This window comes from Equus quagga, chromosome 11 (genome assembly GCF_021613505.1).
Source record: "Equus quagga isolate Etosha38 chromosome 11, UCLA_HA_Equagga_1.0, whole genome shotgun sequence".
NCBI classification, from domain to species: Eukaryota; Metazoa; Chordata; class Mammalia; order Perissodactyla; family Equidae; genus Equus; species Equus quagga.
This window is the reverse complement of record NC_060277.1, coordinates 56,414,276-56,427,673: the sequence shown is the minus strand read 5'-3', so window position 1 is coordinate 56,427,673 and position 13,398 is coordinate 56,414,276. Positions and strand designations below refer to the sequence as shown.

General features: G+C 41.6%; 1 protein-coding gene and 1 long non-coding RNA gene across 4 annotated transcripts in view; one reads left to right on the top strand and one right to left on the bottom strand.

Annotated features, from left to right (window-relative positions):
* Nucleotides 1-6,372, top strand: part of COPS3 (COP9 signalosome subunit 3) — a 34,599-nt gene extending 28,227 nt beyond the window's left edge. The window contains exons 10-12 of the mRNA XM_046677211.1: nucleotides 4,330-4,443; nucleotides 5,630-5,710; nucleotides 6,052-6,372. Of these exons, the coding sequence (XP_046533167.1) occupies nucleotides 4,330-4,443; nucleotides 5,630-5,710; nucleotides 6,052-6,105 (249 nt within the window). The 3' untranslated portion in view covers nucleotides 6,106-6,372. The remainder of the gene's footprint in view (nucleotides 1-4,329; nucleotides 4,444-5,629; nucleotides 5,711-6,051) is intronic.
* A 4,176-nt stretch (nucleotides 6,373-10,548) lies between these two features.
* On the bottom strand, nucleotides 10,549-13,185 carry LOC124247616 (uncharacterized). 3 transcript variants are annotated; one of them, XR_006890776.1, is made up of 3 exons: nucleotides 11,939-13,185; nucleotides 11,629-11,845; nucleotides 10,549-10,897 (listed from the first exon to the last, which is right to left on the bottom strand). It is a non-coding gene; the product is annotated as an uncharacterized LOC124247616 (long non-coding RNA). The 3 variants fall into 3 exon arrangements; XR_006890777.1 differs by having other exon boundaries at nucleotides 10,549-10,894; XR_006890778.1 differs by having other exon boundaries at nucleotides 12,434-13,185.
* Nucleotides 13,186-13,398: the final 213 nt, after the last annotated feature.

Sequence of the window (13,398 nt, the reverse complement as noted above, 5' to 3'; positions counted from 1 at the left end):
CAGAGTGGGGCCAGCCCAGTGGCATATCGGTTAAATTCGTGTGCTCTGCTTTGGGTGCCCAGGGTTTGCTGGTTTGAATCCTGGGCACAGACCTATGCACGACTTATCAAGCCAGGCTGTGGCAGGTGTCCCACATGTAAATAGAGGAAGATGGGCACGGATGTTAGCTCAGGGACAATCTTCCTCAGCAAAAAGAGGAAGATTGACAATGGATGTTAGCTCAGGGCTAATCCTCCTCAGGAAAAAAGAAAAAAAGACACAGAGTTGCTGGATGAATTGAAAAACAAGACCCAATAATATGGTGCCTCCAGGACACACATCTCAGCTCTAAGGACAAACACAGGCTCAGAGTGAAGGGATGGAAGATGATACTCCAAGCTAATGGCAAACAAAAGAAAGCAAGAGTTGCCATACTTACATCAGACAAAGTAGACTTCAAGATAAAAAAGGCAATGAGTGACAAAGAGGGGCAGTATATAATGATAAAAGGGACACTCCACCAAGAGGATATAACACAGATAAATACATATGCACCTAACACAGGAGCACCAAAGTACATAAAGCAACTATTAACAGACCTAAAAGGAGTTACTAACACCAACACAATAATAGTAGGGGACCTCAACACCCCACTTACATCAATGGATAGATCATCCAGACAGAAAGTCAACAAGGAAATAGTGGAATTAAATGAAAAACTAGACCAGGTGGACTTAATATACATAGAACACTCCATCCAAAAACGGCAGAATACACATTCTTGTCAAGTGCATATGGAGCATTCTGAAGGACAGACCATATGTTGGGAAACAAGGCAAGCCTCAATAAATTTAAGAAGATTGAAATCATCTTTTCCAACCATAATGCTATGAAACTAGAAATCAACTATAAGAAAAAAGCTGGGAAAGTGACAAATACGTGGAGACTAAACAACATGCTACCGAACAACCAATGGATCATTGAGGAAATTAAAGGAGAAATCAAAAAATGTCTGGAGACAAATGAAAATACATCACACCATCTCATATGGGATGTGGGAAAAGTGGTCCTAAGAGGGAAATGCATAGCAATACAGGTCTACCTTAACAAACAAGAAAAATCTCAAAGAAGCAATCTTAAACTACACCTAACAGAACCAGAAAAAGAAGCACAAACAAGCCAAAGTCAGCAGAAGGAGGGAAATAATAAAAATTAGAGCAGAAAAAAATGAAATTTAAACCAAAAAAATAGTAGAAAGGATCAATGAAACTAAGAGCTGGTTCTTTGAGAAGACAAATAAAACTGACAGACCCTTAGCCAGACTCACTAAGAAAAAAAGAGAGGGCTCAATAAATAAAATTAGTACTGAAAGAGGAGAAATTACAATGATACCACAGAAATATAGAGGATTATAAGAGAATACTATGAAAAACCATATGCCAACAAATTGGACAATCTGGAAGAAATGGATAAATTCTTAGACTCATACAACCTCCCAAAACTGAATCAAGAAGAAACAGAGAATCTGAACAGACCAATCACAAGTACAGAGACTGAAACAGTAATCAAAAACCTCCCAGAAAACAAAAGTCCAGGACCAGATGGCTTCTCTGGAGAATTCTACCAAACATTCAAAGAAAGAAGATTTAATACCTCTCCTTCTCAAACTATTCCAAAACATTGAAGAAGATGGAATACTTCCTAACACATTTTACGAGGCCAACATCACCCTGATCCCAAAGCCAGATAAGGACAACACAAAGAAGGAAAATTACAGACCAATATTGTTGATGAACATAGATGCAAAAATTCTCAACAAAATGTTGGCAAACCAAATACAGCAATACATTAAAAGGATCATACACCATAATCAAGTGGGATTTAAACTGAGGATACAGGGATGTTTCAACATCCGCAAATCAATCAATGTGCTACACCACATCAACAAAATGAGGAATAAAAATCACATGATCATCTCAATAGATGCAGAGAAAGCATTTGACAAGATCCAACAGCAATTTATGATAAAAACTCTCAATAAAATGGGTATAGAAGGAAAGTACTTCAACATAATAAAGGCCATAAATGGCAAACCCACAGCCAACATCATACTCAATGGGGAAAAACTGAAAGCTATTCCTCTGAGAACAGGAACAAGACAAGAGTGTTCACTCTCACCACTCTTATTCAACATAGTACTAGAAATTTTAGTCGGAGCAATTAGGCAAGGAAAAGAAAGAAAAGGTATCCAAATTGGCTGTGAAGAAGTGAAACTTGCTGTTTGCAGATGACATGATTCTGTATATAGAAAATCCTAAAGAATCCATTGGAAAACTATTAGAAATAATCAACAACCACAGCAAAGTTGCAGGGTACAAAATCAACTTACAAAAATCAGTTGCATTTCTATGATAACGAACTAACAGAACTCAAGAATAGAGTCCCATTTACAATCGTAACAAAAAGAATAAAATACCTAGGAATAAATTTAACCAAGGAGATCAAAGACCTATACAATGAAAACAATAAGACATTATTGAAAGAAATCAATGATGACAGAGAGAAATGGAAAGATATTCCATGCACATGGATTGGAAGAATAAACATAGTTAAAATGTCCATGCCACCTAAAGCAATCTACAGATTCAATGCAATCCCAATCAGAATCCCAATGACATTCTCCATAGAAATAGAAATAAAGTTCATATGGGGCAACAAAAGACCCCAAATAGCTAAAGCAATCCTGAGAAAGAAGAACAAAGCTGAGGCATCACAATCCCTGACTTCAAAATATATTACAAAGTTATAGTAATCAAAACAGCATGGTACTGGTACAAAAGCAGGCACACAGATCAATGGAACAGAACTGAAAGCCCAGAAATAAAACAACACATCTACAGACAGTTAATTTTCGACAAAGGAGCTAAGAACATACAATGGAGAAAGGAAAGTCTCTTCAATAACTGGTGTTGGGAAAACCGGAGAGCCACATGCAAAGTGAAAGTAGGCCATTATCTTTTGCCTTAAATAAAAATTAACTCAAAATAGATTAAAGACTTGAAGGTAAGATGTGAAACCGTAAACTGTTAGAAAATATAGGTAGTACACTCTTTGACATCGGTCTTAGAAGGATCTTTTCAAATATCATGTCTTCTCAGACAAGAGAAACCAAAGAAAAAATAAACAAATGAGACTTCATCAGACTAAAGAGCTTCTGTGAAGCAAAGGAAACCAGGAACAAAACAAAGAGACAACCCACCAACTGGGAGAAAATATTTGGAGATCATATATCCAACAATTCAAAGGGACTTATGCACCCCTATGTTCATTGCAGCACTGTTCACAATAGCCAAGACCTGGAGGCAACCCGTGTGCCCATTGACCAATGAATGGATAAAGAAGGTGTGGTATGTATACACAATGGAATAGTACTCAGCCATAAAAAAGACAAAATTGTCCTATTTGTGACAACATGGATGGACCTTGAGGGTATCATGTTAAGCAAAATAAGCCAGACAGAGAAAGACAAACACCATATGATTTCACTCATGTGGAATATGAACAAACACGTGGACAAAGAGAACAGATTAGTGGTTACCAGAGGGAATGGGGTTGGAGGATGGGCATAAGGGGTAAACAGGTACATATATATGGTGACTGACAAATAATAATGTACAAGTGAAATTTCACAATATTATAAAATATTATGACCTCAATAAAAGTTTTTTTTAATGTGTTAGGGTTTCACTTTTTAAAATGCAAGGGCAATGTAAATTACATCTCAGTGAAATTAATGTTTAAAGATGCAAGGGCACTTTGAAAGCGATATGTTAAGAGAAGCAAGATGCAGAAGACACACATCGTATGAGTCCGTTTCTATAAAATGTCCAGAACAGGCAAATGCACAGAGACAGAAAGGAGATTGGTGGTTGCCAAGGACTGAGAGGATGGGAGAATAGGGAATAACTGCTTAACAGGTTTAAGTGTGATGAAAATGTTTTTGAACTACGTAGAGGTGGTGTTTGCACATTGCAAATAGATTAAATGCCACTGAATTATTCACTTTAAAATGGTTAATTTATATTATATGAATTTTACCTCAATAAAAAAATGCAAGAGCAGGGATTTGTGTGTGTGTGTGTAAGTTTTGCACCCCTTAGCATCTATAATGGTGCTTAGCACATAGTAGATGTTCAAGAAATAGTTGTTGAATAAACATATGGTGCTTAAAAATACACATATGAATTTATTTACTTATTGCTCTCTGTGCTTTCCCCTGATTATACTGAGTCACTATAAATTCACTTAGTGCTCGGGTCTGAACTGCTTTTGTGATTTCTTTTTTTATAGATAGAAGATGGTGAAATTTTTGCAAGTATTAATCAGAAGGATGGTATGGTCAGTTTCCATGATAACCCTGAAAAATATAATAACCCTGCCATGCTTCATAACATTGACCAGGAGGTAAATATGAATGCTACCTTTTGATTTGTGTGTGTGAGAGGAAGATTAGCACTGAGCTGACATCTGTGCCAGTCTTCCTCTTTTTTGTATGTGGGATGCCACCTCAGCGTGGCTTGATGAGTGGTGGTAGGTCTGCACCCAGGCTCTGAACATGTGAACCCTGGGCCAGGCCCCATTTTGATTTTTTCGATTGCTGTTTGAGATGCTGTGTTTGAAATACTGCCCCTATGCTCCAGGATAATTTTAGTTTTAAATATAGGTATTTCCCAACTAGTTTCTAGGAATATCTTAGTTTCTAGAAAGTTAATTTCAAAATGGGCTGCTTTAAAACTTCCAGATTGTGTGGTTATAAGTAAACGGTGGGTTAGACTTCCCATCTAGCTCACCAAAGCATACTTAACTCCTAAAACACTGAAGGGTCTTAAAATTGGCTCAATTTTATCCATACCCAACCGCCACTTATAATGCAGAGCCTTGTTTCTGTGGTAAGATGTATTCAGAGTTCCAGTCTGGGAGGTCAGAAAACATCTCTCTGTGTGAAGATGGGGGGTAAGCGGGTGGCTGGAGGGGGAGAGCTGCCCCACAGCTCTCTGTCAGGCAGCAGGTGTGGGCCACAAAGCGGGCGTGGAGGCACCTTCTGCGGTCCTGCTGCGCTGAGTGCCATGCTGGGCTCTGGCTGAGTTGGAAGTGTGTGGGCCGTTGGTATTTCTCACTTCTGATTGGGAAATAGATTGAACTGAACATTGAATCTGAGACCTAAAAGAAATGCAAAGTAGCATAGTATACTTCCACAGTCCCTTTTTTGCAATTCAAAATCAAAAATAAAACGCTGAAAACTGGAAGTTTTTTTGGTAACTCATTTGATGGCAAATATCACCTGAAATAATGTATAGTCTTTATTTGTCCCACTTAGTGTGAATATTTTTAGGTTTCACTGCAAAAGATATTAATGTTTGGTTATGGGCTGCTACCCTAGATCCTATTGGGATGTTAGGTAATATACAGTACTTGTACTGTATTAATTTTCTAAATTCAAAAAATTCTGATTCTAAAACCTATCCAGCCCCAGGGGTTTCAGATCAACAGACTGTGAAACTGTAGCGCCCATATTAATAGCTTAGGTTAAAAAGGGTGTAATTGACCCAAACCTGTTTACTAACCATCTTCAAACATGTCTATCACACAGATGCTGAAGTGCATAGAGTTGGATGAGCGGCTGAAGGCCATGGACCAGGAGATCACAGTGAACCCCCAGTTTGTGCAAAAGGTGATTAGGGTTCTGCTCATTAAGTAGACTTGGGCTGGATGGAGGAGGAGGGGTGTTCCCACATCAGGAATGTGAACTTGCTTTCAGGTTAAATGTTTAGTTGCCAGAAGTTTTTGAAAATCTTTATCACTGAGTTCACAGAGAGACTCACTGAGAGCCTCTTCAAACTACAGCCAGGAAGTGTGCTTAGGGGATGCATAGGTGGCTCCTGGAATTGCCTCCTCTCCGTTGTACAACAGGGTGTCTGCCCTCTGGGAGGGATGGGTGTGCTTGTTTGGGGCTGGTCGGAAACCCTTGACAAGGGCAAATATAAATACACTGTCTTGCTGTCTCCTTTACAGAGCATGGGCTCACAAGAAGATGATTCAGGAAACAAACCATCTAGTTATTCTTGAAACTAACGTCCATCCTGAATTAAACGAAAGGAACTGTCACCTTGGCCAGTGGCAAGTGTCAGGAGGGCAGCAGGGAGGACCAAGCCTGTCTCACCTGGACGTTTAGAAATTACTTTTTATTTTGACATCTTCAGTCCTATGTGCTTTCAGAAAATCATTCTGTCTGCAAAGAAAGGAAAAAAATTTCAAACTTTAAAGTCTGTTGTGGATTTATTTATCCTCAGATTAATGTTGTTATTCATTAAATCTACCTTTTGTTTTAAATTACTTGAACATTGATGTGTCTTCTGTATCACTTTTTTTCCCTCAGAAAAGTTTTTAAAGAACACATTCATTATGAACAGAAACAGTTAGATTTTAGGAATTTGGGGAAAACTTGAATCTAAAGTTGGTGTCAGTTGCCTTTAAAAACAAAAAGCTGGGAGAGTCCATAAGGCAGAAGCTAATTTTTTATAATTAGAATTAACATGCAATTTTAGTGACAGCACGAATTATGAATTAAAGAGGTGCTCTTTCTAATCTTTGGTGTGTGCTACACTCTTTTGTAGTCTTGAGAATGGCTTTTTTTTTTTCTGACAAAGACTAGCCCTGACCTAACATCTGTGCCAGTCTTCCTCTATTTTGTATGTGGGTTACCACCACAACGTGGCTGACAAGTGATGTAGGTCTGCTCCTGGGATCCAAAACCCTGAACCTAGGCTGCCAGAGTGGAGCATACCAAACTTAGCCACTACGCCACGGGGCTGGCCATAAGAGAATGCTTTGTTTTCTTTTGTTGTGTTGTGAAGAAGATTCACCCTGAGCTAACATCTGTTGCCAATCCTCTTTTTTTTTGCTTGAGCAAGATTAGCCCAGAGCTAACATCTGTGCCAGTCTTCCTCTACTTTGTATGTGGGACGCCTCCACAGCATGGCTGAGGAGTGGTGTAGGTCTGCACCCAGGATCCAAACTTATAAACCCAGAAGAGGAGCACGTGGAACTTTAACCACTCGGCCAAGGGGCTGGCCCCCTGAGAATGGCTTTTTATAAGACAAATGCCCAACTTTGCTGCTTTTTCTTCTAGAAGCATTTTCAATTAAACTGCACAGCTGCATCTTAATTATGTTCAGAGTCCCTCCTCTACGGAACTCTGAAATGCATTTGACTAGGGTTTGCTGATTGAGCCCCAGAATGGTAAGAAGCCTTTATAAAATGGTCAGATTAAACTAGAATTTGGTCCTTAAAGGATGTTTCTCTCTCACCAGCAACATTCACTTTTTAAAAATGTGTCAACTTGGGTAGTCGATCACATTTTCATTATTTATAAAAAGGAAACTCTGACACTTCATGAGTCACAGTACAAAGTTGCCCCTAATAGAGAGGCCTTGCGGGCCATGTGGTCTATTGTGACAACTGCTCTGCTCTGCTGTAGGAAAGCAGCCTCAGGTGATGTGATATGTCACTGAGTGGCTGTGGCTGTTTTCCAGTGAAGTTGATATAAAAATAGGCAGAGGGCGGGATTTGACCCCTCATCTAAACCCTCAGATTCTCCAGATCAAATTAGTACTGCTGTGGGCTGCACATTTTCACTTATGTCTACATATACCTGTACTTAAGATGGTGCCAGCCCCGGGGCCGAGTGGGTGAGTTTGCATGCTCCGCTTCGGTAGCCCAGGGTTTCACCGGTTCGGATCCTGGGTGTGGACATGGCACTGCTCATCAAGCCATGCTGAGGCGGCGTCCCACATGGCACAACCAGAGGCACTCACAATTAGAGCATACAACTATGTACTGGGGGCCTTTGGGGAGAAGGAAAAAAAAAGAAGATTGGCAATAGTTGTTAGCTCAGGTGCCAATCTTTAAAAAAATAATATTTAATGGAAATGTTCCTTTTATCAGTGTAGCAAATTACGCTTTTCGAAAAAAAATTGGACAACTTCTGATTTACCTGGATCTGAATTAAAATCACTTCAGTGTGAGAATCCTAGTAGCTGCCGGTCACGGCTATTTCAAGAGTAACTCTCTTGTGGGCTTCTAATCAAGTGGACACTTAGTTTTTTCCCAAAATGGATTCACTAAAACACATTATTTTGAAACTTTGAACTCAAAAAGGGGTATGGTACTTAGGGCCTCATCCTAACATTTACAAACCATGTGTCCTTGTCCCTCATGTCAGTGTTGGAAGAGGAGTGCTTGTTGTTATCTCTCAGCTTTACACCCATGTTTATGCATTCTTTCTGATTCTGGGGCTAGAAGTCTGCAAATCACTTTTTTTTTTTTTCTTTTGGTGAGGAAATTTGGCCCTGAGCTGACATCTGTGCCAGTCTTCCCTCTATTTTGTATGTGGGACGCCGCCACACAATGGGTTGATGAGCAGTGTGTAGGTTCATGCCTGAGATCCAAAAGCATGAACCCAACCACTAAGCCACCAGGCCAGCCCATTTTTGTTTTTTTTTTTTTGTTTTTTGCCAGCAAGAGGCAGACTATAAGGCAAGGGAGGGAAGAGGGACAGGCTCCTTGCTCTCTGAGTCCTGTTGAAGAGTGAGACCCCAGCGACAGCCCTTCATGCTGGCGAGGAGGGCTCAGCAGCAGCCCTGAGCCCCAGGTTGAGCGTTTCCCATGCTCCCAGTCAGCCTCATCGCCCTCCCTCAGAGACACGGGCCCCAAAAGGCAAGCCTCTCCCACTCCCCACACAGGTTGGGGACCCAGCCTCTTCCCTTTGTTCCCCCAGTCCTGAGGGTGCTATCTGCTTCCTGCAGTTACTACCTTGCTGAGACTTTTCCCTTCTCCAATATCTGGTTAATGGATCTATTAAATTCTTTGTTAAAGAGACTGGAGAGCAGTTTGTCTCTCCTGACAAGAGTTACATTTGAACATCTTATGGGATGGAGGAGATGCGTGGCCTGGTTTGTTACTAAGAAGAGTGTGAGACTTGGCACATGCTGCTTCCGACAATATGTTGCCTGGCTCGGCCTGTGTCTCGTCTTGAGGACTCACCAGAATCCACCTGCTGAACAGTTAACACGGACTTAGCTGTTCCTTTGAGTTAATGCCCGGCAGCAAATTATTTTGTGAACATTTATGAATACCTGTAGCATTTTGATGGTGCCGAAGATGGCGAGTTTGTACCTAGGGAATTAGGGCAGTTTCTGAGGTCCGAGGTTCACTAGCGGACCTACCAGTTCTCTGAGGACTTCTCAAGGAAATCTCAAATATTAATAAACACTCTGGATTAATGAGAATAATTGCCCTCAGAATTCAGTACCGAATCACAGACGTGTTTTTATTCATATTCGTACAAGTGAACTGCCCAAAGGGACCATGTTTAACTTTTAATACACACTTTCTTAACTATGTATGCTTGGTCTGAGATCTCCAGCTTGGGATATACTGGTAAAAGGTATTCTTTAAAGAAACATCTGGTTGTATGTTTTTGAAATGGCAGTAGATGTTTTCCGAGCCAAAGAATGGTACTAATGCGCAATAAAGCAGCGGGATTTTGCTGCGCTGTAAGCCTGTATGGATGGTTCCTTCTTGACTTTGTTTAGTAAGTTGGAATCCCAAACAAAACTAGGTAATAGAACATTATCGTGAAAGATGCCAACTGGCCTTAGCAATACAATGATGCCTATGTAACCCAATGAGGAACAAATACTTTTACTTTTCTAGCAAACAATTTGGCAGAGGGGAAAGTCAAGTCTTAGGTTTTTAGGTGGGCTGAATTGTTGGTGTTCACTGGCAGACCAACGTTGTTCAAGTTCCCTCCTCCTTCTATGCCAGCGGTCAAGTTGTATACTAATTCTTTCTTGCTAAGCGCGTTTCAAAGATGCAGTTTTGGGTTTGTTAAGTTCTAAGTTTCTGGGTTGCAACCTGAAATGGTAGCCAATTTGTAGAAGAAAACATTGTTTGGACATAAGTCTGAGCAATTGCAAAGGAACAAGAGGAAATAAACGACTGTGTCAATCAGATATTTATGAATAGGAAAATGTGATGGCTATGTTTTTTAGGCAGCTGAATGATTAAATGATGGTGAACAAAGATGAAATCCTATCTACCTCCTTTCTTGAAATCAAAAGTTGAGACCAGAGAACCTTAATTGCAAAATGCATTTAGTAAGCCTGGGTCCATAATGAACCATTAAAGTTTATTATGAGACTAAAAAGAAACCACTTGGTATTTAACAAGCAGCTATATTAGATTAAAACACAGAAAGCTCATCAAGAGAATTCTCATTCAGGGAGGGTGTTCATTTTTCTTTTGCTGAGAAAGATTTGCCCTGAACTAACCTCTTCCAATCTAGCCAATCTTCCTCTTTTTTTTTTCCCCCTCCCCAAAGCCCCGGTACGTAGTCGTATATTCTAGTTCTAAGTCCTTCTAGTTCTTCTATGTGAGCCGCTGCCACAGCATGGCCACTGACAGAAGAGAGGTGTGGTTCCACGAGTGGGAACCAAACCCGGGCCACCAAAGTGGAGCATGCGGAACTTTAACCACCACGTCATCAGAGCTAGCTCAGAGGGTTAATTTTTAAAAGCTTTCTGAAAGTGCTATGATAAAAAATGCTAAATTAACAATAGTGATTTTCTTTTTATTAAGAGAAAATATCAAGACTACTACTAGTTCTTGCCTTGCAACTGGCTGCACAGCTTATCTGCAGAGTTGACAGTCGAATAACCTAAAACCTCAAACTGACTTGCAGGTTGTGCATGAGTTCCACCTTCTGAAATATGGCCCATTATTTGCTGTCCTTCAGCAGCTGGGCAGATCCCCAAACTGCTAAACACGTCTGAAAACACAGGAACTGCTGTCTCGGCTGCTGGAAGAAAGGAAAGCTTAGATTATTAATTCTTTTTATAACAGAGAATCTATCATAGTACCCTTGAAACAATCAGATGTGATTAAAAATATGAGATCCAATTGCTTACAAATGAAAAATACCTCTTCTTCCTGAAACTGAAAACTGATTCAGGGACATGGTGGTTTGACTCAAAGATAAAGCCCAACTGTACTGTATAGCGAAGTGACAGCCTATGTTGGTGGGGGTACACCTAAAAACCTCCGCAAGAAATTTCACAGTGAGACTCGACTGTCCTTCACGTGGCTTCATGGTCTTGGCAACTGGTAACCCTGAACCGCTCTGTCAGTCTGGATGCTCAGCTGTCCACACCTATTCAATGAAGCCTCAGTTTAGTTGTAGGAAGGCAGACAAGCATCAAGAAATCTTTAATTCTGATTGATCCCATTTCAGTGATGGAAAAACGCGGCAGTAGTTGTCCAACGTTTTTGGGAACGTTTCATAAGATTCCTATTATGGGACAGAAGCTCTGAGTTTAGCATGGTATTTCAGTTGGTTGGGCATTGTTAGGTGTTATTGCCAGCTTCGCTTTTTCACTGACAATGTGGGGTACACTTTCTTACTTCTAAGATGTCTCTCACTTTTGTTGAATGTCCTTGAAAGTTTATACTCTGAGAGGGCCCAGTTTAATTAACCCTTGGTACAATTCACTGAGGCAAGGAATTGGCATCTAAGTTTATTTGAGAAAGTACCTCCAAAAGAAGCAGTTGGCTGAAGCCAGCAGTGCGGGTAAAGATATCAGTGACGTAAACAGAGTCAGCTGCAGTTGAATGCACACGGAGCTGTACTGAAAATGGCAATCCTCGAACAAACCTGCCTCCACTGTGACCTTTATTAGCCCATCATCATGGAAATAAGGATAATCCGAGCAAGGCAGCATCCTCCACCAACAAACTGAGGAAGTTAACCCTGGAATTAAAGTTACAAGATGGAGAAATAGATATTTTTTTGTTATCTTAAAACCTGACTATGTTAGTCAATGTTAGTTTCAAGACCACTTACCACTAGGAGAAAATGGAAAAAAACAAGATTACAAAAAAAAAAGGGAAAAGAAAAAAACAGTCTTTCTGTCTTCCTGATTGAAGCAATACAACATACAATTGGATTAAAAAAATATTAATCTCCTTGTTAAATTAAAAGTTATGGTAACTAATTGAAAACTTTGGAAAGTTTCGTAAGTTCTTTGCTTATTAGTGGGGAAGTCGGTTAAGCAGACTGGTATTCAGAACCGCCGCTGTGGCCATTTTCAGGGTGAATCCCGTTCACTTTGAGAAACGTGGACACGATGTTTTCTTCTAGCAATTGGAAAGGCACAGCCACACAAGGAGGCTGCAGACATTTCTTGCACCTTTCCATGAAGGCTTTCAAAGCATCCTGCAACCTCAATCCAATTCAACTGTCTGAACTGTTGATGGCAAAAGTAAAAACAGAATTTCAAATCAAGACACTCGTGGGTTTTTTATTGTTGTTTGCTTCAGAAATTATCTTGTGACTTACTGGCCAACAGACTGTGCTGTCCAACGTCAAGAGGAACTGGATCGGTAAGAATAATTAAACACATAAAGGCGGTGCCCGACCTCACAGCTCCACCCCACACTCCTCAGTCTTTACACCAGGGAAAGGAGGCAGGGAACGAACTGCAATGCGCCCTTTCCTCGTGTCCTCTCTTCACAACACTGAAATTCAAACGAAGTGACCTGGTGACTTAAAACAACAAGACCGCGCACGTCTCCTTGAGGACGGCTGAGGGTGTCGCCTGGCTTCGCGGCCCCCAGGCGGGACGCCGGGCCGGGCTCCGCGGCGGGGCCAGCGGCCTCTGCACCGGCTCGGGCTGAGTCCTCTCTCCAGCTCTTCCCTCTAAGTACCCACGTTACATCACGCACTCGGGACTTTAACTTTTGAGTACACAGACTGAACAAAAGGAGCTCAGGTTTAAGAAATATTATTACTCATCAACTGACATTTTCTAAAACCTCGGACGAGCCACCCGAGCGCGCAGGCTGGGGCGGGAGCTGCGGCGCTTCAGGCACATGCGCACTGCCGCCCAGCCGCGCGACGGCCGCCCCCGCCTCCTGCGGGCCGTCCCACCGGGCAAGGGAGCGTCGGCAGTTTATAAAACCCACGGGAGACAACGAAATTACAGCGTCTTTACAACGTGGAGATGTCCTCTTTGTTTTTCTCTTCGGTGTGGATCTGGAGTCCTGGCAGGCTATATTTTCCCTCAAATCTCTTTTAAAAATGCTTTTTAAACTTAAGCATCCCCCCTCTTGAAATGGTTTCCTCCAGTGGCCCACACCCCCCCCCCCCACACACACCCCCCGCTGCGGCGGTCGGAACCATTTCGGAGTTGTCGGTGGGGGCGCGGGCGAGGGGCGGCGTGGGAGTGGCCGCGCTCGCGGCCGGGGCGCCCCCGCGGGGCGGCGATGGTACGGCCCGCCGGGTCACGCGCTCGGGCCGGCGAG